Here is a 25,537-nt window from a genome sequence, read left to right on the forward strand (position 1 = left end):
GGCAGTGCAATGATAGGATGGAAGCATTCCTTCTCATGAATAATGTGGCGAAAGCTCAGAATCGAATGATGTATTTGCAAACTCTACTACCAACCACAATATAGAGTTTACGCATATACCTCATGTTTTATGTAGTCGCTTCAGGTTTAGTGTTCAAACAGGAAACACGAAATGGCAGAAAAAATAACAACTTTACCATAAACAATAAACATAATGAGTGCTATATTTGTTTTCAATTATGTGCAACCTGTACATACCTGTAAAAGAGTCCTTAAAAGTGAATGGTTACTGAGTCCATAACATTCGGCCTAACATCTCATTTTGTGATCCATAGAATAAAAAATGAATGTTTGGAGCCCCCCTTTAATTGGGGCGGCTGTGGCTCAGGTGGTAGAACGGGTTGCCCTCTAATCGCAGGGTTGGCGGTTTGATTCCTGGCCCACACGACTCCACATGCTGAAGTGTCCTTGGGCAAGACTTTAGTTGCTCCCAATGGCAGGGTAGCACCTTGCATGGCTGCTCTGCCATCGTGTGTGTGTGTGTGTGGGGCACAGTGTAAAGCGCTTTGAAAACCGCAAAAGGATAAAAAAGTGCTATATAAGTGCAGACCATTTACAACAAAAAATGGCACCTTCATTCACATTGCATTATCAATACATTGTTTAATGCATTAAACATTTATCATGGTTCAATATGATGTAGCACAGAACATAAACCATATGGAAAAGACTTAAGCAAGACTTTATATTACAGGATAAGCTCATAAAGACTGTTGTACATACAGTAGCCATCTGCTTTAATGCATTCCATACCATATGTTTTGCAGATAGCTTCGATAACTAAAGTATTGGAAATTTCTGCTGTGAGATGCTCGGAGCACTGGGTTCAATTTTATTTCATCTGAAGAACATTGTCCCACAGTACACATCTGACTCACACCTGAATCATTCAGTATTTTTAGATCTGAATTGGAATTTACATTCTGGGTTGAATTCATGCTATGAATGAAAATAGAACAGATCCATTCCCTGCACAGATCTACAAGTTTCATTCATGATATATATTTTTTCTAAAACAAGGATATGACACATTTTAAATAATGATTTAGCAAGTGTAACTTATTTTGATGAACCTAAACAATAAAATTGTACTTGTTAACATTAGTTATCTATATTAGTTAACATGAACTAACAATGAACGATAGTTTTGCATAACTTGTTAATCTTGGTTGAAATTAGTTTTAACTTTTACTACTAAAGTACATTTTTAAAATGTAAAGTTGTATACTTCATACATATAACTTGAGCTAAAAATTAACAATCATGTTTTAATCAATTAACCTCAACAAAGTTTTATAAATGCTGTAAAAATATTGTTAATTCTTATAAAGCTTTACCGTTAGCCTTATTGTAAACTGTTACCAATATTTACATTTATGCATTTGGCAGACACTTTTATCCAAAGCAACTTACAGTGCACTTATTACAGGGACAATCCCCCCGGAGCAACCTGGAGTTAAGTGCCTTGCTCAAGGACACAATGGTGGTGGCTGTGGGGCTCGAACCAGCAATCTTCTGATTAACAGTTATGCTTTAGCCCACTACGCCACCACCACTCAACATTCTACCAATAGTTTAATATATTTGATAAATTCCATTAGTATTTATACAACAATTTTAGAGTTTAAGTGCTCCAGTTGAACCTATTTAAGTTAGCTGGAATCATGCAAGCTGTACAGCCGTGGCCAAAAGTATTGGCAGTGACATAAATTCTGTGTTTCGCAAAGTTTGCTGCTTCAGATTGATTCACATTGTTTCTAGATTATTGTGCAGAGTGATCAGATGCATTTTAAATAATTGCAAAAAGCTTCATTGGCCAAAAAAAAGAACTTGGAAAAAAAAAAACAGAAATGACCAGCTAACATCATTTCACTAATCATATCAGCAGCACCTGGGAAAGTGTGAACGAGTACTAGTCAGGTGAAATCACTCTATCATTCTGATTGGATTATAAGAGCAGACTGATTGCTATAAAAGGAGGGAAGAAGTGCTTCCAATCATTGTGTTCTTGTTAGCAATGGTTACCTCTAAAGAAAGACGTGCAGCCATCATTGCTTTGCATCAAAATAGCCTCACATGCAAGAAAATTGCTGCAAAAGAATATTGCACCTGAAAGAACCATTTACTGGATCATCAAGAACTTCAAGGAGAGAGGTTCAACTGCAGGGATGAAGGCTTCAGGACATCCCAGAGTGTCCAGCAAGCGCCAGGACCGTCTCCTCCTGAGGAGTCAGCTACGGATTCATGTCACCACCAGTGCAGAGCTTGTTCAATATTGGCACAGTGAGGCGAAGACTTTTGGACAATGGCCTGGTGTCAAGAAGGGCAGCAAAGAAACCACTTTTCGTGAAATGCTTATTGTTTTCCAATATACCATAGAAACATGTGAAAACATAATCTACAAATACTGAAGCAGGAAACTTTGCAAAACACAAAATTGATATCACTGCCAATACTTTTGGCCACGGCTGTAATATATGTAGACATACTGTATGCACATATCCCTTTAAAATATGCTGATAAATTAGATGGTCTCATTTAGTAATAATGCAATATACAGTATGTATACTGCATTTATGTCAATAATCATATGTTAAAATACCAAAAATTCTAAATTGACACATGGAGCATTCAATGCCAAACATTGGCATTTATTAAATAAATTACTCACTGACTGCAAACACAACTTGGTTTTAGCTTTCCTCTAAGCTACCGCTAAGAATTACATCAACCTCCAGTCTTAAACATCAAACTTTTTGCCCCACTGGGAGTCTGAGGTATCAAATGCAACCAGACAGTTTTGAGTTACAATACGACACATATATAACAGACAGCTCAACATATGAAGTCTGGATTGTGGAATGAAGGTCAAATTTTAACATTAGAGCTTACTTAAAATACTTTTATTTGCATAAAACAATCATATATTACATGAGACATTTTAATCAACCTCAGAACACAAAATGTTTAACTTAAACTCCCTTAAGCTACTGAGCAATGACGAAAAAGCCAAAACTGACTGACTGTTGAGTTTTTTCAGACAAACATATAGGCACAGAATGTGGAGATCAGGATGCTTATCTACTGGTACTCTATAGTCACAATCACAGTCTTTAACATGGTAATGTCTGATTGCAGTTTTACCACCTTCAAGTCAGTTTTAAAACAATGCAAACAGCGTCAACATTGTTATAAAAGCTTCGAAATCGAAAACTGGGAGGTATTCTTAGCACATACTTCTTGATAAGTGCTGATTGGTGACCGATTTCTTCTCATTAGAAAGTCTTCCACTCTTCAGAGCTGAACATGAAGCACTTCCAGTCTTTTGGGTACAGCATGAAATACAACTACATCATACAGGTGTGTTCACACAGATGTGATGTTTCCATTGCAGATGGCAGTCTGTGGGTCACTGACCTCATGCATCGTGATCTGAGTAACAGTGACCCGGCGCTTTTTACTTGGACTCAGGTGAGTCTGTGTCTGCCATTTCCATAACCTTCGCTTTAACTCTGCCTGTACCTGAAGAGATAGAAAGAGATAACACTGTTCTCTATTGCACAATGTAAATCAAAACAACCTAAACTGAATCACATTACTATATACATACATTTTTGCAATATAATTTTTTTGAGGCTTGTTCTACGTATCACTTCAGTTCCAAATGAACACTAGGGCACTATCCCGAGCCACATTAACCAGCTCTGACTGGGGGACCCCGAGGCGTTCCCAGGCCAGTGTGGAGATGTAATCTCTCCACATAATCCTGGGTCTTCCCCGAGGCCTCCTCCCAGCTGGACGTGCCTGAAACACCTCCCTAGGGTGGCGGCCAGGGGGCATCCTTACCAGATGCCCTAACCACCTCAACTGACTCCTTTCGACACAAAGGAGCAGCGGCTCTACTCCGAGCTCCTCACGGATGACTGAGCTCCTCACCCTATCTCTAAGGGAGAAGCCCGCCACCCTTCTGAGGAAGCCCATTTCGGCCGCTTGTACTCGCGACCTAGTTCTTTCGGTCATGACCCAGCCTTCATGACCATAGGTGAGGGTAGGAACAAAAATTGACCGGTAGATCGAGAGCTTTGCCTTCCGGCTCAGCTCTCTTTTTGTGACAACGGTGCGATAGAGCGAGTGCAATACCGCCCCCGCTGCCCCGATTCTCCGGCCAACCTCCCGCTCCATTGTCCCCTCACTCGTGAACAAGACCCCGAGGTACTTGAACTCCTTCACTTGGGGCAATACCTCCTTCCCTACCTGGAGTATGCACTCCATCGGTTTCCTGCTGGAAACACCCGGCCCCTAATCAGGCTAATTAGCCCTCGAGAGGGATCAAGGCCGACGGAGGACAGCAGCAGTGTGAAGGGATTAAAGGGAAAGGAGGAGGAGAGAACCGGCTTGATGGTATAAATAATATATAAACTCAACCAAAAAGACAAACACACACACACACACAGGTGTCGGACAGCTGTCCGTAAATCTCTCTCTGTCACACTGTCGTCTTTGGTCGGCCTTTATCCCTCTCGAGGGTTAATTAGCCTGATTAGGGGCCGGGTGTGCGGAATCACGACCCAGCCCTCCGCACAGCCACAGTGTCATAGAAGCACCACAAAATGACAAGATTGCTTCATCAATGGCATATTTCATCTCACATTTACTGTTTATGACTATCAGTTAGGTTTAGGGTAGGTACACTCTGTAAGGTGTGAAAAATCTAGTTCATAATCATGTTGAATGTTTACTGTATGGTAATACTTACCTCTCCATTCAAGAAACAGTAAAGAAGGGCCACCACAAAGCCCTGAAAAAACAAGCATTGCAGGTACGAAATCAGACACATCCAAAAACACACAGTATGAAACTGCAAAATCATGATAATCTGATATTGAATAGTTCAGTTCTCAATGTAACAAATGCATCCATCTGTACCTGGAAAGAGCCTAGACCGAGTTCAATATAGAACCGGATTATTTCTCCTGTGTTCTCAGGCAGAAAGGCAAACACAGTGTAGTGCATCCCGAACAGAGGAATCAGAAACAAGGTGGATTTGGCGAGCCTCCTGCACAAACAACAACGAAGACAGGATAGAATTATTATCATAATTTTTTTGTTAATTGCTAGATGTTTTTAACAGATAGAAATAGTATCGTAATAGTAATATGTTTAAAATGATATACACTCACATGAGATGAAGACTTCAGTTTTATCAGTCTAGGAAAAAAAGCTACTTTATTGTAATTTACATATAGTGCTGGGTGCACATTCATGAGTGCCGCCATGTCGAGATCACATGACCAGCCGAATATTTTGACACTTTAACTAGCGTCAATTAACTAAATCAATCATGGCTGACTGTGAAAAGTTCATTTTTACAATGACATTAGTAACTGAGAACTTCTGCTTATGCTGAGCACAAAGGGGTCATGACATGCCATTTCATCTTTTATTAAATTTTTTGCACAAAAACAGTCATATACTGAATTTGTAAAACATGTTCATTTTCCACCCTTATTCTGACTCTCTGTCAGAAACGCTCAGTTTAGGTCCTGCTTCTCCTTTAAGACTTGACAGTAAACAACCACTGTTTTGATTGGCTCTCTGAGTGACTGACCTGCTCACCGCTACTGGGCAGGGCTACAGATGTGATTAAAAGGCATTGATGTGTTGTTGTGGAGGCGGTCAGATGCATATGTCTATCACAGTGTGACATCACAATGTGGAGGAAGTTGAGAACGAGTCATTTTTATTATTATAAAAACACCACGCAAGGGGCAAATAAGACAAAAAAAACATTACAAAAAGAATATTTATTTGCAACAGCAAATGAACAGCAATAAATAAGAGATTCATGTTGTTAAAACAACTAATGGGATGATGGACGCTGCATCATCATGGTTATATTTCAGGTGAAGTGATGTTTCATTAATCCCTTCATCAAGGGTGTTCCAAAAAGCCATTCATGCCATTGTAGAAATACCTTATTCACAGGCGGATGAATAAGGTCTCCCATTATTAATTTATTCTGCGATCAAAAGTGTCTGATTGAGAGGCTACAAAGGTAAAGTGAGTAGTATTCGGCTGGTCCTGTGATCTAAACATGTATTCAACATGAGGGAATGCCACACATACAGTATGCACAATGAAAGAGCTTACTGTAGACACCTGATCCAATCTAATGTGAGTGTACATCCTTTTAAACACATTTAAATGTTTAAAATTAAACATGAAAAGGCAGGATTAGCTCAAACAGACTTTAAATTATGTAAAATCTTTCATAAGTACCAACGTGTATACCAGAATAGTATTAAAAGTGAGTGAGTTGGAGGTGAAAAGTCAAGCATATAGTGTCTCTGTGAGGTTAAACAGCACAAAATCAAATTTGCAAGACAGATCTAAAGGTCGTCTTCTGCCTAATCCGCACTTTCAGAAGCAATCACGCCTCTGTATAATGGACTAAATGTGATTTCTCTACATCTTTGGATATACACAGCATTGTCTGGAAGTAAAGACAATGGGGGCCTAAAATAGAAACCCACCCTCTGCGTGAACTGTCAAGTTAGTCGATGGGTGGGCTTATTACAATATTATTCATGCATTACGGATGAACCCGGCAGCTGAAACATCAGTCATTTACAGCAGTGTTCTGTCTGAACAGAGAACTAAAGATCTGCATTTCTTCATGTGGATTTCCTGTCACGCTATCACACACCATCTGTCTGCATGACCTCTGTTTCTAGAGTAATCTGGTTTCATCTGGAATACATTGTATATTGGACTATATATGGACTGCTATTTACAGCATGTAATGTCATTGTATTCTGGTTAAAAATTAAAACTGGTCGAGCAAAAAAAATGCAAGTAAATAAAATGTTTTTTTCATTAGGAATTGAAATATAATGTAGGGTTTAAATGGTAATGTAACAATGAAGTCTGATGTAAACATTGTGAGTAATTCAAATCAAAGACATACAAACAGCTAACTTTTTTTCTTTTGTAACTTTTTCAAATTTTACTGTCAAATGTTTAGCTAGAAAGCCAAACATACTTAGCAATGACATTGTGGAGTTAAAGAACAATAAAACAAAGAGATCAAAATTGATGCTATTTAATTTCTTCATGCTCGTTCCAGTAATACTGTGCATGATTCAATCATGTAGGATTGTATCAGGACACGTACCTTTGCATCGCAAGTGCAACGCTCTTTTTAGTTGAGCTACCACGCAATTTGATTGAACTTGAACAAGCTTGTACATGTAGTTGGTTATGTAATGCAAGCATTGCAATGTATACCCTTACAAACCATGCGCTATAGTAAAAGTGTTTCAATGTAATAAGATAGCATTGTGTGAGCCCCCAGCTTATGGCGCCCTGGGCCTATGCCTAGAAACGGCACTGGCATTAGGGTTCATTTTGGACCCTACATGTATTTTACTGTATTACTGTTGAGACGAGTTGTTGATTCGTGCCCTATTCCATTCACACCGTTCTTATGACTCACATGAAGTGACCCATGTCACAGCCTCTGACTCCAGGACTCTTTAATTTCTGAACCAAGATCCGTATCACATTTAGGAAGATGATAATATTGGCCTGCCAGGCAGACAGACAGAAACATATTACTAAAAGTAGAGCAGGTGATTTCTCAGGTAATATCTCTAGTAAACTTCATTTATTGATCAAAATCTGTGGTTCGATAAAATCATTACTCACAAACAGTGATGCTGTGATAGGTCCTTTGATTATCCACCAGATGTTCATATTGTCTGTGTCATCCCAACATCTGCATATGTTTAAAATAACATGAAAAACAAGTTAAAGTCCATTTTAAGCCAGTTGTACTTCTGTTATGTGACTGTAATGGTTTTCAGATTGAAGCAGGTTATTCAACGGGAATTGACTGGATTGTGAAAAGTGGTCTCTATATGTCAAGTGGTTGAAGGGGAGGGGTTAGTATTACATTTTTATGTAACTTTTTTCATTTGAGATCATGTGCACTGAGTGTTTGTACACAATAAGATCAGGAGCATGCATGTGGAAAGTAAGGTCAATTTTGATTTCATGTTGACTGTAGAGTTAAAGATCCGACATACCCTCTGTTATCGTAGAACTGTCTGGTCAACACCCACACGATCAGGACAACTGATGGCACACCTACAAAAAATACAGACAAAGTATAATACTACCTTTCTTCAAATTCACAGAAAAGAGATGACAGCCCAAGGAAATAACAATCACATATTAGATCTCTTCAATATAACCAAAATTAAATGGAGAAGTCTCCTGCTTCTCAGATATTTCAATAAAAGTCACCAGGAAGTGTGTCTGTTATGTGCGTGTCTGTTAAACTCTCAAATTTGCCGAGATACCTCGGTCTGCAATTACAAGTCACATATTTTTATATGAATTAAAAAATTTCTATCAGGAAGACTCGCAGACTTGAGTAAAGTTTTTGATAACATTTGATGAAAATAAAACAGAAATGTAATGTCTCTTTTGGCGTAGGCCCCGTCTGGCGTTCCGAGGAAGTTGTAGTACTCAGAACCGTCATATCCTGCCGGAGATAGGAGGCAGGGGTGAGGAGCCTACCCCCGCGCAGGACGGGACTCAACTGGTGGTGGTGGGGTGGTGGAGGTTGCCGCGTTGCAGTGCACACTGAAACAGCAATGTGATAGATTGTGACATACTTATAAAGCGATGACTGACATGTGATTGGCTATGAGTTACCTTGCAAAAGGTGGGATGATTTACAGCTGCTAGTCTTCCCGCTAGAACTACACTGCGCTTACATGTAACATCAAATTCTTACATGTGCTAATCACATTTACTTCATAGCTCTATAGTTTTACTGTACGTTAATATTGTCTCATTTGTATCTCTTTTTATTCCTCCAAAGGAATTTTAGGAGAAACATCTGAGACAATGTTGATACTTAAATAAAACATGACTGAGAGCTCCGTTAAGAGCAAACTCTGAGGAATAAAATCTTAATAAAAAGGAGAGAAATGCGATCTATAGTAGGCTACAATTCTCACAGTTCCTCCAGTTTCTGATCTTGTCAGATATTCAGAGATGTTGTGCCTTTTAATCTAAATATAAACAAGTCTTTTTCCTGGAAACCCTTTTTTCATGGTGTACAGTACCAACCCCATCCAATAAGGATGTACCACCAGACGTACTTCCTCTGCGAGACAAACGTGAGAGCCAGGAGTGTTTGCAGGTACATTCCCTCCACCAGTAGCCAGAAGTAATTAGTGAGAATGCAGAATTGAAAGAACGCTACAGCAGACTTACACACTGCCTGTGAATAACAAAACAGAGACAGGATAAGAGTGTAATCATCATCAGCTACATTAGACTGCATCAACACAAAGTGATAATTCATTTTAACATGGGAAAAGTTTGTTTTCATAGTAAATAAAGTCTAACAATTTTATTTAAAGTATGCAAATGCTAATGTTTTCTGTCTTTTCTCCCAATTTGGAATGCTCAATTCCCACTACTTACTAGGTCCTCGTGGTGGCACGGTTACTCACATCAATCCGGGTGGCGGAGGACAAGTGCAGAACTTACCACGTGCCCCATTGAAAGCGAGAACCACTAATCGTGACCATGAGAAGGTTACCCCAAGTGACTCTACCCTCCCTAGCAACCAGGCCAATTTGGTTGCTTAGGAGACCTGGCTGGAGTCACTCAGCACACTATAATTCCTATTTTTAATAATATAAACAAATTAGATTTTAACAGTAAGTGTTACTTGCCATAAATCTCAACACTAGGGTAATGTGGGTGGCTACACAGACAATTTAGGTGGGTTTACAGACAATTTTCTAAGACAGTGATGCTTAAATGTTATTATATTTGGTGATTTTTCGTATACAGGTGAGGGTGTTTCTAGGTTTGGAAGAGGAAAGGGGCTTAGCCCCAGAGAACATCCCTCCATAATTCATTTTGAAATATGTTCAAATGTGTTATGAATGACTAAACCAGTACATGCAACATTATTTATTTATTTATTTCATTTTGATAATTTTGAATGACAATTATGACTGCCAGTACTCTTGTTGTCTGTATTTGTTACAACTAGTGATGTGTCTGTCGTTCCTGAACAAATCTGTCTTTTTGAACGAATATTTTAAGTGAACTCATATTTTTCTTTCATTGACATCTCTCTCATCCCAGATGTGTATGACTTTTTTTCTTCTTCTGAACACAAAGATTTTTAGAAGAATATCTTCAAAATATCAATATTTACAGTAAGTCCTTTTTTTTACTATAAATTCTCCACTTTCACTTTCACATTCTTCTGCTTTTGTTTTTGGCGATTCACATTTTGCGTGCATATCGCCACCTACTGTGGAGGGAGAAGAATTTATACTAAATAATACTGATATGTTTCTCACCCACACCTATCATATATCTTCTGAAGACATGGATTAAACCACTGGAGTCTTATGGATTTCTTTTGCATTGCCTTCATGTGATTTTTGGAGCTTTCAAATTTTGGTACCCATTCACTTACATTAAGAAGACATTATGAGATATTCTTCTAAAAATCTTCATTTCTGTTCAGCAGAAGAAAGTAAGTCATACACATTTGGCATGGCATAAGGGTAAGTAAATGATGAGAGAATTTACATTTTAGGGTGAAATGGTCATAGATTCATTTACAAGGGCTCTGGAGTAAGCATAGAATGCTAAGAGCATTGTAAGGAGAGAGATTCATGCAGTCACCTGCAGGACCAAAAAATTGGAAAAATTACTCTAAATGCATTTAATTCAGTTTAATACATTTAATGTTAGCATGATTACAATTTATGCAGAATACAATGAGATTTTAATATCTGCTGATTTTAAGATGTATTTATTAGTAGATTCATTAACAATTAATAATTATAATAAATACATTTATAAAATATATTAATGAACTAGTAAAGAAATACATTACACTGAACTGTGTGGACAGCCATGTAGTTGGTAACAATGGTAAAGAAAATCGGCCATAGGCTATATTGCACAAATGTCTTAGCTCGTCATCCTCATCTCCTCTTCCTCTCTGATACCCAAAGGTGCTCTCGCCCACACCACAATGTTGTTCCAAATTGACACTTATCAATTTGTTGTGCAAAGAACAGACCTCTGTTTGATTGGTGAATGTTCCTAATGTGCAGCTTTCAGCTTGTTACCTTGTACTCCGCTGACAACTCAGTGAACTTTGATAAATAGTAAATGGTCTGCACTTATATAGCGCCTTTTTAACCTTAACAGTATTCAAAGTGCTTTACACTGTGACACATTCACCCATTCATACACCAATGGCGGGAGAGCTGCCATGCAAGGCGCTAGCCTGCCATTGGGAGCAACTTGGGGTTCAGTGTCTTGCCCAAGGACACTTTGGCATGTGGAGTTATGTGGGCCGGGATTCGAACCACCAATCCTGCAATTAGTGGCCGACCCGCTCCACCAACTGAGCCACAGCCAGGCTTGATCATTGTCAGGATCGTTCACATGGCCTCAGTGGCTAACCGCATTCCATTAACATACTCTGTCTTTACAGACCCTGGAAGCAATTGCACCTCGACCCACAGAATTTGTGAAAATGAAACATTGCAAACGCATTTGTGATGAACGAAGCTGTGATTGTCTAAAGGTAATAGAAACTACATTTAACCACACACTACATTTAATTAGCCTAAGAAGTTAATTAGGTTGAATATTTAAGAATATAAATGTGAACATTTCCCCAGTGAGATAAATAATAAGTATTTCCAAAGTTAGGCACGAACATAACTAAGCTACAATGACAAACGCACTACACTGTCACGTTTCAGCACCTCACATGTGGACAGCGACTCTCTCTAAGTTTCACTTGCATTCTTGCGCATTTATGTTAAGTGCAGTTTTGGGAAACGCACATAAAAATATTTTTTTGTAAAATTGCTTGTATACAGTAGCAGCTCGCTAAGATCAATCGTTATTTGTAAATATAACCCCTTATTTGTTACGTCACATGGATGGCGTTTGTAATGCCCAAATGTCGGGGTAAGAACAAGTGACAGACAAATAGCGAGTAAAACAAACACATTTTTAATCAGTGCCAGAACACAGTTTAGAAGTAATCTACCCAGCACTGCTTATTGTATATAAATACAAACATATTGGGCTTTTCCACTGCAGGGTACAACTCGACTCAACGTGACTCTGCTCGCTTTTGGGGGGTTTTCCACTGTGGATAGTACCTGGTACCTGCTACTTTTTTTAGTACCACCTCGGTCGAGGTTCCAAGCGAGCCGAGCCGATACTAAATGTGACGTAAAAATCCTGCTGATCACCGATTGGTCAGGGAGAATCGTTACTACCAGTGTCACTGGATTTCCAACACGCGACATCAACCCGCTAGTTTTAAAGTTATAAACAGCGATAGCAGTATCATTTGTTCACGCGATATCCGAATTGTAAAAAGAAATGGCTGTGTGCAAAACCACAGCGTGGTCAATAAACGAGGCGCAGACGTTCCACTCGTTAGCGATGGGCGAAACGAAAAAGTCTCTCAGGAAGTGTCTCAGCTGTTGGCTGCACACGGCTACCATCGGACCTACCAACATTGTAGGGAAAAGTTAGAAAAACTTAAAAGTGACTACAAAACCATCAAGGAAAATTGGAAGTGGTTTGACAAAATGGACGCTATCTAAACCGGCGAGCAATGGGAGGGAGAGTGCCCTGGACTGCCGTTGATCCACGATGGAGGATGGTACGTTTTGTTACGTTAACTCTATACTCTGCTTGAAAGCTTCACTTTATTTAGTTGAGCAGCTACTGGAAGCTTGCTTCTAAAACAACCAGACCAATTTAACTGTTACACTTGTGTAAAATCACCACGCAACAACTGCTTTATGTAGCACAATGAGCTAGTAGCTAACAGCTAGCGGTCGTGTTATTGTTTTGGTCAGTTTGTGTCGTGTTTAAGATGATGTCACGGCAGTACTATGACGATCAGCCTATAATCCCACCCACGTTGAGGCGGCACTAAACTGCAGTGGAAATGCAAGCTCTGAAAAGTAAAGCGAGTTGAGTGAGGCGAGACGAACCATAACGTGCAGTGGAAAAGTGCCAATACACACTCTCTCTTACTCACCGTGGACATTAAACAGTGGTCCAGAGTTTCATCGGAGAAAAGTACAGCATCTTTGATGAAAACTGCAGTAGCCCGTAGGATGAAGGAAACAAATAGATTGATGTGTATGTAGTTTCTGGTACAATGAAATTTCCTGTAATAGACAAATGCGTTTAGGGAAAAAAGTCTGATATGTCTGTGTATATAAGAAAAATACAACTGATACATTTAAATGTTCCACTGGAACTGGAACAACAGGCTGTTTATACTCTGTATAAATAATTATGTAAATGATATGCTGAATGTATGCAATATGGAGCTTTACCTGAAGCAAGTGAATATAATAACGGCTGTTATGAGCGATATAAGTGAGGTTGCGTATCCTGCAGTGTACAGTTGTTTCAAAGATGAGAAGTATGTCGTCTGAAAAGTAAAGGGCAAGTTTTCTGAAAGATTCAGTATTCGCAAAATGTAAAACTGTAGCTCAACATAGAATTACGGATGTTGATTATACTGTGTTTGATTCATTTAAAGAGGACCAGGGTTTCCCATGGTCACTTTTACAAATTTTACAATGAATTTCAGTATTCAATTTCAATTTATTTGAATGAACAGCACCTACAAGTGGTCACTATTGGAAGTTCAAGAACACGTCATCACACATCATACTGAGCTGCTTTAAAAAAAGGTAATGTTTTTAAATGTTTGGTATGACTGTCATCTATGAAAGTATATTGAGAGTATATGTACCACTGTTCTGGATTCTGAATCGTCTTCAAATGCACAGGCCTCCTCATATGGAGGATACGGGTCACTCCAGCCTGTAGACGTGCAGTTCCGGTATATAAAACCTGCACAATAAACAGCATTCTTAATAATAAGTGTAACAGTTGTATAATACAGTTAGCAATATACAAAACACATTTTAAAGTACTTAGTCTGGATTAAAATCTACTCTGTATATTTTGTCTGTGTTTATACATTTGCACGTCAACAGTCTGTACACATGTGCATCCCACACCATGGAAGTTGGACATTTTTGAGAGCAATTATGGTTTGATATAAAGCTTAAAAAGAAGGACTAAAAACCTCAGTCACCTTTTATTGCATCTTTTTTTCCATACAATGAAAGTGAATGATGACTGAGGTTACGGTATACATTCATCCCTAACATGTCCTTTCTTGTGTTCCATAGATGAAATAAATGAATATGGGTTTGGAGCAACATGAGGCATGATTTTCATTAAATTGTAGTTTCTCAAGACCCCAGCTGATCAGCCCTTGTTTCAGAGAGCGGTAAGCACAATTCCCACTTCAGCACACTTCCAAAAATACCTACAGAAGCCTGAAGAATGCTTTGGGGGAGAGCGTAATCACTAGAGCTGGGACAAGACCTGCTGTTGGCAACATTTCCTGTCCTGGAACAGGTGGCAGTTGTCCTATTTTAGCCCATTAGTGCATCACAGTTTCTGCAGCTTTACCCTCAACTACCTGAATAGTGTGAAAACCAGCATCCCTAAATCTGCCATAGTTGTTTCAAATTAATAGGTTTTAAAGTTGAAATTACTTAATTATTATTAATGATTTTTTTTGTCATCATTTACTCACCCTCATGTCACTCAACACCCAATTGATTTTCTTCCATGTGACACAAGGAGAAATTTTAAAGAGTATTGATGCTGCTCTTATTTTCCATACAATGTAAATAATTGGTGTCATTTCTTTAATAAATATCAATCTTAGGTTAATGCTTAAAAAATAAAAAGGTAAATCCTAAATTAAGCCATGAAGTCGGGGCAAATTTGGCGCCAAATGTTGGTTTGTAGTTGACTTAGATTTTCCATAAATTAAAGAAAAACATTTTTTGTTGATTTTTCTTACAATAACTTTGGTAATGGCTGAGCGTGACAATGGAATGAGATTATGTACTTGTCTTCCTGCAATGTTTTAGAAATATTTATATGATTTTATCTCCATCTCTGCATCACAGTTTAAGGAAACTGAATTAAAGCAGATTATTAAAGCATATATTAATATAGGAATTGAATATGAATTTATCAGATCATGTAAAAAATATAACATTGTTGTATGATTTCACTTGTAGTATACAGACCACTGAGGTAGGACAGGCCAAAATCATCAATATAAAAAGTATTGAAATAGATACTTTCCATGCTTTGTGACTTTGTTGAGTAAATGTAATGGGACAACACTTTGTACTCTTTTGTCATATGAACAGCTGACCTGTAAGCACTTCCATCCATCCATCCTTCCATCCATCTTCAACCGCTTATCTGAAGTCGGGTCGCGGGGGCAGCTGCTCCAGCAGGGGGCCCCAAACTTCCCTATCCCGAGCCACATTAACCAGCTCTGACTGGGCGACCCCGAGGCGTTCCAAGGCCAGTGTGGAAATGTAATCTCTCCACCTAGTCCTGGGTCTTCCCCGAGGCCTCCTCCCAGCTGGACGTGCCTGAAACACCTCCCTAGGGAGGCGGCCAGGGGGCACCCTTACCAGATGCCCAAACCACCTCAACTGACTCCTTTCAACGCAAAGGAGCAGCGGCTCTACTCCGAGCTCCTCACGGATGACTAAGCTCCTCACCCTATCCCTAAGCACTTCCAGAGGATTTGAAATATTAAGAAAAGAGCACAGATTTAGACAGAGTCTCTAATCCAAACTCTTATGGTTTTAGGGGGAAAATGAATCAAACAGCTGTAATATACTGCGTGGTGTTTAACAGGGGCAGACACAGATGGCACGACCCTTCAAAGAGAATTGTGATGAAATTTGAGTGGAATTAAAAGCGCTATTATGCAATAATCTCCACGCTTTTGTTGTCAGGAAACTATAAAATGTGTTCAAAACATCACAAATGGTTTTATTTTTTTTATTTGAAAAACAGTGAACATATTGTACATGTCCCAGGTGAATATGCTTCAAAGTGCTTGTGTGTGTGTGTGTGTGTGTGTGTGTGTGTGTGTGTGTGTGTGTGTGTGTGTGTGTGTGTGTGTGTGTGTGCGTGTATTTATCACTTTATGGGGACCAAATGTCCCCATAAGGATAGTAAAACCCGAAATTTTTGACCTTGTGGGGACATTTTGTTGGTCCCCATGAGGAAAACAGCTTATAAATCATACTAAATTATGTTTTTTGAAAATGTAAAAATGCAGAAAGTTTTCTGTGAGGGTTAGGTTTAGGGGTAGGGTTAGGTTTAGGGGATAGAATATAAAGTTTGTACAGTATAAAAACCATTATGTCTATGGAAAGTCCCCATAAAACATGGAAACACAACATGTGTGTGTGTGTGTGTGTGTGTGTGTGTGTGTGTGTGTGTGTGTGTGTGTGTGTGTGTGTGTGTGTGTGTATTATATATTCAGAAAAAAACAGAGCACTTGCCAACACAAATGTATGAGTGGGAAGTTATTATTCTTTGTAAATGTAACTGAGATACTAGAATTTATTTATGACAAATAACTCTTGAATGCAAAGTTGACATGACTTATAATCAGTGCAAGCAGAATCGCAATTTTTCTGGGGCTCTGTGCTTCTCTATCTACATATTCACAAATTCAGTGTACTTTGCAACCCGAAAAATATAAAGATTACTGACCTCTAAGAATATTGCATCCCCTTAGTGTAAACCAAAACTCTGAAAGCATTGCACCAATGCTAAATAAAAAATAAACAAAATAACAAAACAAAAACTCGTTTGCGCCTCTTTTTAACAAACGTTTCAGAAGGAGTCTAGAGCTCTCTTACACCAGCTCAAATGACTGCAACAATAATTAACCTTTTTTAATTCACACTGAAAAAAAATATTGCACAGTTTTCAAAGAAAAATCTCTGGTTTTGTGTCTCTTCGCACCGTGACCCACTTTACAGTAACATTCTTCTAAAGCGCTACGAGCCCCTCCTGAAGCTATGCCAAGAGAAAGTAGGTGATGCAAATACACGTGACAGACGAAATTGATTAAAAATAAACATTTCCACTTCTGTGAGACAGACAGCTAGCTAGATAGACAGACAGACTTGGGCGTCACAGCAGAGTGACGATTGTGTTCGTTTGCCCTTACTGTGAGTCAAAGAACCACAGAGCGCCACTTTGCGGAGTCATGCGATGAACATTTTTAGGAAGTAGCCAAAGATCGGTGTGTGTGTATTTCTCCTCTCTTCCTATCTCTTATGTGTGTGTTCTCTCTATCTGTGTGTGTATTATGTGTGTGTGTGTGTGTGTGTGTTTTATCCCATCTATCTGTCCTCTGTGTTCTCTCTCTGTCTCTCTCTCTGTCTCTGTGTGTGAGAGAGAGAGAGAGAGAGAGAGAGAGCGCCTGTATTTATCACTTTGTGGGGACCAAATGTTATTGAATGTAAATGATGTTATTTGAATGCAGAAAGTTTTTTGTGAGGGTTAGGTTTAGGGGTAGGGGATAGAATCTATAGTTTGTACAGTATAAAAATCGTTATGTCTAAGTCCCCATAAAACATGGAAACCTGCGCGTGTGTTTCAACATGGTTTACATTTTCAACTTGCACTTTAACATTTGGTTTTTGCTATTGTTGGTGCATATGAAGAAACTGCCTTTCTTTTGTCCTATTGCCTTAAGTTTTAAGCTCATCCAGTCTTTTTGATAACCTTCATGGATTTAATATCCAACTTGCACTTAAGCACTTTATTGTTTATAATGTTGCTGCATGTAATATTTGATGGGAGTGACTATAGTTCTGTGGAGAGTCTGTTCAGTTAACAAGAAGTCATTACAAATTTTATAAAATGAAATTGTGGAGCGGAGGGGGGCGGGGCCGGGTTCCCCTGGGTGGACGGCAGTGTCGAGGACTCTGCGACGGCCATCCCTCCTCCTTCCCGGCTTTCGGCACCAATGTAAAACAGTTAAAGGATGGGCAAGGAGGAGGCGAGAACCGGCTTGTCAATATAAATCATAATTTAATGAAAACTCAAACCAAAAACACATAAACAAACACACATGACGGACATGCCCGTAATTCTCTCTCTCTCGAACAATCGTCACCGGCCGCCTTTATCCCTCGTGCGCCTCATCAGGCCGATTGGGGACCGGGCGCGCAATATTCCGACCCGGCCCCGCCCCCCTCCGCTCCACAGAAATATACTTCCTTTGTGTTGATTAATTTAATTACGTGATTCTACGTTTAAATATTGATGACAGCAAATTGTGCGATTAATTAGTTAATTATTTTTAATCGATTTCCATCCCTAATAGATGGATGGATGGATAGACAGACAGATAAGATTTAGTCTCTGATAGAAGTTTTGAAAAACAGATGGATGGAACTGACCTTCATTGGAGAAATGCTGGAAGACTTCCGAGCAGGATACATTGATCAGTTGTCCTGTATTGGCTGTCTGCCAGCACCTGATCCCATCCCAATCCGTCCCACATCCTACATCATAACAGTCAAAATCAACCTAATGAAAGACGTTGGAAAATACAGTATGTGCATATTTCAATCCATTCAATCAATCTACTTTTCCTTGATCGATATTTTAAAGTTCAACATGAGATCAACTTTCAACAGCACTGGTTTCACATTCAAGGCATGTACTGCAGAGAATTATAGCAAATTGAAGGTCTGCCAAAGTAAATCTACGTTGTAGATTTGTTGATCTGTTTGTCATCTAACAAAGGGGAAGAACCTCCATCATAACCTCATGTTGAGCGGACAATTCGCAATTAAGGAGGAATGGCTCCCCATTGATCATAAGGTTTTCCAGATAAATGTGATGCACGCTCTCCATAATATTATGTAAAAAAAAATAGAACTTAATATATGCATAAAAATACAAAACCATATGTTGAAAATGCTTCTATTTTGTGCTATTTTCTAATTGAATATACACATTTCATTACAAATTATATAAACAGCACAACAATTTGAGTGCAAAGGGAAAAATGTACATGCATTTTAGAAGTTTGTAGTATTTGGCATTCTCCCTTTTTGCTTTAATAACAGCATGCTCTCAAGCTGGCATGAACTCCACAAGTTTGTGCAAAACCAGATGATTCATGTGATCCTGAATATTTATGAGCTGGTCATTGAAATGTAACGCTTGAATTGTCCTATATGCTAAGAGAGAATTTGAGAGGTTCCAGTGCCAACAATGCCTTTAAGAAAGTTGAGATATTTTTTGCAGAATGACCTAAATGCCAATAGCTATTTATAACAACATTCAGTTTTATATACTCCATTTAGGTGTATGAGCATACTTTGAGGGGAAAAAAAACACGAGGTAATATCAAATGTATGCATGCATTATGCATATGGGTTGTGGAGTTGCAGCTCAACAAATTTGAAACACTTGGCAGAAACAAGGTGACAAGGATATTATTTGTGAGACATGTTCTCAAGTTACTACAGTATTTTCCAGGCAAGTCAGTGCAGATCCCTCTTTTTATTCAGAACAATATTCTATATACGGATATTGAAATGAATATGCTTTTGGAAACGAAATTTCTTGATGTTACATGTAAGCGCAGCGTAGCTCTAGCGGGAAGACTAGCAGCTGTACATCATCGCACCATTAGCTGGGTAACTCATAGCCAATCACATGTCAGCCATCACATGTCAGCTTTATAAGTCTGCTCACAATCTATCACATTGCTGTTTCAGTGTGCTAACACGGCAACCTCCACCACCCCACCACCACCAGTTGAGTCCTGTCCTGCACAGGGATAGGCTCCTCGCCCCTGCCTCCTATCTCCAGCAGGATATAACGGTTGCGAGTACTACATCTTCGGACTGCCAGACGCCAAAGAGAGACATTTCTATTCCGTTATATATTCAATATACATCAAATAAATGTGATCTTAAATTTCACTCAAGTCTGCTTGTCTTCCTGATAGAAATTATAAGTTCTATATATCAGCGTATTGGTTTTTGGATTCAATAAAAGCACCAGTACATAGATGGTTTTCTACTAGGAATATCAGTTTTGTTCAAAGCATTTCACATCTAAATGCTTCCAAAGTTTGGAAGTCATCAAACTGTCATCTACTAAGTGAAATGATATTGGCTGAAGTTCAAAGTAAAAACATAACCCATTTACTTTTTTTTTTTTAAATGCACATTTTTTCTTTTTATTGTGCACAATCCATTTGTGTTTATTAAAAAATGCTAGCCTTTAAACATTGAAATAACAAAATGAAATAACCTGTGCCATTGAAATTATTTTCCTTTTTAGATGACATACTAATTCAACCTCTACCATTCAGACACCATAATGCCCACTTTTCACTATTCAATTAAACGGTGGAAAAAGCAAGTCCTGTGCTACATTTTGTTCTTGTTCAACATCCCGTTTTTTCATATGTCACTCAGCAATTGGTTGCGGTTGGTTGCATTTCACATTGACTTTAAGAGTATGTATGATGCCTCGAAGACACCTTGGGAACTCTGTCACTGTATGTTCCTGCCAAGGGGAAGACATGTCCTTTCAAAGGCCAGTGGGTCACACTTTAGATTGAGACATTTTAGTTTGAAGTTTTTAACTTCAGATCAAATTGCTGGTTAATGTAAATACTGCCGTGAAGCTTTAGAGAATTGTTCTTTTGAGAATTCAATTCTAATTTAGCAGCTAACATCCTATATATAAATCAACATGGATTATTTTGCGCATTGCCAGTCTCTTGTTTATCTAAATCTTGCATATTTAATTTGATTTGCAAGAAAACAATATTGTTGCATTTTGGCATGTTCAGAAAATTGGATTGAAGGGAAAGATTCAAAATGGTGCTGCAAGAGAGACAGCTAAATTTCACGGCATCTCGTTTTCCACTCACACATTCTCAAGTTGTAGGAACACGGATCTCTGGGGGTTTTAGCTGCCGAGTAACACAATTAACATCTACCCCGTGGGTCGAACATTCTGGCCGCTAGCGCATCTCTGTGGACATGGACTTTCACGATTGCACAGATTGCTATTCATAGAACTTATATTCACAGAGTCTTCAGGGAGGAATCCAATGAGAGCCCCAGTCAAACTCATTTTAGATTAACAATAACTCCGCAAGTCACTATCGAGATTAGGCTATGCTTGACTGCTCTAAAAAGCTTTTTTGCCAGGAAACTTCCCACAGCACTCAACCGTTCCCAGACTGGCTGTCAGTAACACTTAAAACCTTAACATACAAGAAAATCTTCATTAAAAGTACAAATCTGTTAACATGACACTCTCGTAAATCTCTCTTGAAACCACCAAAAATGGTCTGTAGTCAATTGATCAAACAAATAAATATATAGAAAAGAAATGATTGAAGAAATGTTTGAACCACATGAGTAAATGCTGCAGGTGCATGCCCGAGTTTCCTTCCTTTCCCCTGCTATATTCAATTAAAGTAGCATGGTTAACATCATGGTAAATGCATATAATCAGCTGGAGTGGATGAGACCAGGCCTAGTATGAATGCATCAGTTTCTGGTGTTAGACCAATGAAGGAGGGGTAAACAAACTCACCATTTATCCTGGTACCGTATCATCAGTAAGAACCAGAGCATGAATATATTTATATTCTAAAATGTTCAAATGGGAAGTGTGCAGGTGAGCTTTGCACTAAGAAAATGACTAGTAAGATTTACTTCATTTGAATTGAGCAAGTTTTTGCACACAGTTAATTTTTAAAGTAAATTTGAAGTAAAATGTAGGCCTATTTCATGACATAATATTGATTAAAGTGAGTGATTAAATTTAACATTTCAGTAAATACAGAAACTTTTACATACAAATCGGATGAGCGAAGTACTTAAACTTTGAAATTCACATTTTATTAGAACATTTCAGGATTTTGACTTTCCTTATAAACACAATTAATCATTTATCACATGACATAAGGAAGTTGTACTGTTGTTTAAGTTGTTAAGTTGTAAGATGTAGGTTAGATATAATCACGCATTACCGGCGATAGAAAAAAATACAGAAACACCTGGTGCAAAAACATGATGACGGTAAATATCAACAGATTATTTTAGATCGTGAATGGGTAATTTTGAGTAGAAAATGAAAGTTACCAAATGTAATGACAAAATCAACAATAAAAACTGTTTTTAAATATATTTGCAAATAGTGGAACCATGCAACCAATACACCAGCTTCGATAAGTTAAGTAAAATTTACTTAATTTGTTTCCTTGTAAAATTTACTCAAATAAGTGTATAAATATGACAAGGGTTTTCTACTGTAGGATTGATATATGAAGACACATTGTAAAGATAATAAAGATTCGTCAGTAATATTTACTTATAAGCTAGAGCATACTTTTTAAGATTTTTGAATTGAATAAAAATCTAGAATTTACTTCTTTTTTTTTTTCAGGTTTACACTTAAACTAACTTGTTCAATTTAGAAGCTACTTAATCATTTCAGTCACATCACATCAGTATGTTAATGCTGACCAACCTGTTTGTTTGGACAGATTTTTGGTCTCTCTCTTCCTGGTCTGGATGCAGGTCTCTTGGTCTTGTATCAGCTGAGAGATAATAGCACAGTCTGAATGGATGGCCTGCACCTGATGAACCACAGAATACAAGATGTTTAATTAAAGCAGTTGGCACATACACTCAGTGAGCACTTTATTAGGAACACCTGTTCTCCTATTATTCATGTGATTATCTAATCAGCCAATCGTGTGGCAGCCGTACAATGTTGTTAATGTTCACATCAACCATCAGAATGGGGACAAAAATTTATCTCAGACATTTTCGACCATGGCATGATTGTTGGTGCCAGACATGCTGGTTTGAATATTTCTGTAACTGCTGATCTCCTGGGAATTTCATGCACAACAGTCTCTAGGATTTACTCAGAATGGTGCCAAAAACAAAAAACATCCAGTGTGTGGCAGTTCTGCGGATGGAAATGCCTTGTTGATGAGAGATGTCAACAGAGAATAAGCAGATTGGTTCAAGCTGACAGAAAGGCTATGGTAACTCAGATAACCACTCTGTACAATTGTAGTGAGCAGAATCGCATCTCAGAATGCACAACACGTCGAACCTTGAGGCAGATGGGCTACAACAGCATAAGACCACGACGGACACTTTATTAGGACCATTGTGTTCCTAAAGTACTCAGTGAGTGTATAATGGTTGATACCAGAGGTTTAAAATAATACACTACATGTTGTGATTACAAGTGATAAAGAACAGAAAATACTTTTGAATGTAGTGGGAATGCTGAGATTCAGAAACGTATTGTGACTAATGCGTCAAACCTTCATAAACACAGTTATGAACTACACCATGGGCTGAAAACTGAGACTATTCCCAGTGAGAGATGAAATAATAACTGCAAAAATCATATGGTTGAATCATATGAAAACTCTATCAAACATCCAATTTAAGCATTTGAAGTCCAATCACAAATTCCTAATTCTGACTTTAATTGCTTCTATACATGTTACTTATTTATTTCTATGACCGTATTGTAAAATAAATAAATAAATGCATCTTTAAATCATTAGGAAACAAGAAGAAGAAGAAGAATCTCAAGACCATACAGTATAAATGGAAATTCCTACTTTTTGATTGTTAATTGGATTATCAATTATGTTCTGAAATGGTAAGTGAGTCGCTCTTATGAGGAATTTGAGTTAACAGACTAAATAAATATAGTATAAGAAAGAAATTGCAATCTCAAATACTTAAAAATTTTACAGAAATCTATAACATGGATATATTACGTAATCAGAACTCTACATTGATACTGTAATAATAATTGGACAAAATTCAGTTAAAAGAATTAAAAGCTATGCGTGTTTACATCCTGAAAGATTTTCTATAAATTCATACATTTCTTTTGATGTCCATATGTGGGGGTTTATCCAACAGGGAATCATAATAGTCATATGGGAAACTATTCTAAAACATCTTGTTTTGTGTTGGAACAGGAAAATTCCCTTTATGATGCGTAGGTTCCAAATGATGTTAAAAATGCAAACAGGATTCCTTTAGGATTTTTTTGACAAGGGTTTCTTTAGGCTTTAATGTTATTATCATAATCGTTCTTAATACATTCCAACAAAAGTGCATTAATATCCCATAAATACCCAGTAATTAATTTCTTCAAAATCACTTCTTGTATCAACCATATACTGCCAAACTGTGCAAGACATTCAAAACTATTTAGATTGTTTTTAATATAATCTATAATTCTGAGCTTTATAAAATGTCCATAGTACAACATGAAATATAGTAAAAAATTCCCAATTCAACACTTACAGCTCTCCAAATAGTCGCAAATAAGCACAGAATAAGAACACTCATATTAGCCATATCCAAAAGCAGCAACCATAATAGTCCAGGGTTTGATGACCCAAGAAACTGACCGCGAAGAGACACTGAATATTCCCGTGTATTCCTCAGACAGCGCGATTCAGACGGACTGAAGCATCTTAAGTCTCATTTTGATTCACTCTCTCTTTGGATGATGCGCTTGTGACGCTGACGTGGAGCGCGCTATATGGATAGTAGAGACCCGTTAAGTCGTGGATTTGTGTTAAACACTTTTTTTTTTTTTTTTTTTTTAATGTAACCTAATTCTAGATCGAAAAGATAAGCAACTGTCCCAGAAGTTGAGAAATAGTTTTTGCGTGATGTTTGCGTTTGCAGACAAAAGCATACAGGTACTTGACGCACATCAATATTTAGTATGAAAAAACATCTATTTTCAGGATGTAAAATGGGGCAGATGGTTGTGAGGAAATGTTATCTGAAGATGTGAATAATTAAAAAATATATCTGGTAGAAACAATAAGCCATTCCTAAGCATTTTGTACTCGTAGCTACTTATATCTCACTATACCATGTTTAGCCTACAATGGTCTGTATTTTTAAATTATTAGTAGGATAATTATATCAGTTTTAATGGTAAAATTTAGAGTAGCCTAATTCTCATTTACTGGACTACTGGTAGTTAATATAAAGAGGTATTTCTAACAGTGGCGGAGCTAGGGGTCGGCCAGGGGTGGCCGTGGCCACCATTGACCGAAGCCTGGCCAACCCATTGGCCACCCCACTCGCTTGCTGTTTTAGTTATTTTTTACTTTTTGGCACAAATTAGTTCTTTATAGGTGAAATCATCTCTGTACAGATGTACAAACTTTACATGTGCACACACCAAGGTCGCCAAACCTCTTTGTCCCTGGGTGTCATTGTATCCACTCAACCCCCACATAACCAATAATCTACACGTAAGCAACACATATGTATTTTTTTAGGCACTTTTTGAGTAAAAAAAATATGCACAACTTACATCATTTTTGTAGTTCAGCCAAATCATAGTTTACTTCCATGTTGCTTCTTCGTCAAATAGATATGTCAAATGTCAGATATGTAAATTAC

At 38.0% G+C, this 25,537-nt stretch overlaps 1 protein-coding gene across 1 annotated transcript; it reads right to left on the reverse strand.

Annotated features, from left to right (window-relative positions):
• Window positions 1-1,200: 1,200 nt before the first annotated feature.
• Window positions 1,201-24,541, reverse strand: ghrhra (growth hormone releasing hormone receptor a). The gene is made up of 13 exons (XM_052133976.1): window positions 24,416-24,541; window positions 22,596-22,704; window positions 18,482-18,586; window positions 13,918-14,018; window positions 13,493-13,590; window positions 13,189-13,321; window positions 9,201-9,354; window positions 8,147-8,207; window positions 7,767-7,836; window positions 7,555-7,646; window positions 4,986-5,115; window positions 4,816-4,857; window positions 1,201-3,581 (listed from the first exon to the last, which is right to left on the reverse strand). The coding sequence occupies exons 1-13, from the start codon at window positions 24,467-24,469 to the stop codon at window positions 3,426-3,428; spliced, it is 1,305 nt and encodes a 434-aa protein (XP_051989936.1). The 5' UTR covers window positions 24,470-24,541; the 3' UTR covers window positions 1,201-3,425.
• Window positions 24,542-25,537: the final 996 nt, after the last annotated feature.

The sequence above is a fragment of the Xyrauchen texanus genome, chromosome 9 (assembly GCF_025860055.1).
Source record: "Xyrauchen texanus isolate HMW12.3.18 chromosome 9, RBS_HiC_50CHRs, whole genome shotgun sequence".
Lineage (NCBI taxonomy): Eukaryota > Metazoa > Chordata > Actinopteri > Cypriniformes > Catostomidae > Xyrauchen > Xyrauchen texanus.

Coding starts and splice junctions, on each gene's coding strand:
- ghrhra (XM_052133976.1), bottom strand. CDS start 24,469: ATGGCTAATATGAGTGTTCTTATTCTGTGCTTATTTGCGACTATTTGG. Junction 18,587..22,595: donor AAATCTGTCCAAACAAACAG/GTTGGTCAGCAT, acceptor GTTATGATGTAG/GATGTGGGACGGATTGGGAT. Junction 7,837..8,146: donor CAGTTCTACGATAACAGAGG/GTATGTCGGATC, acceptor AAACATATGCAG/ATGTTGGGATGACACAGACA.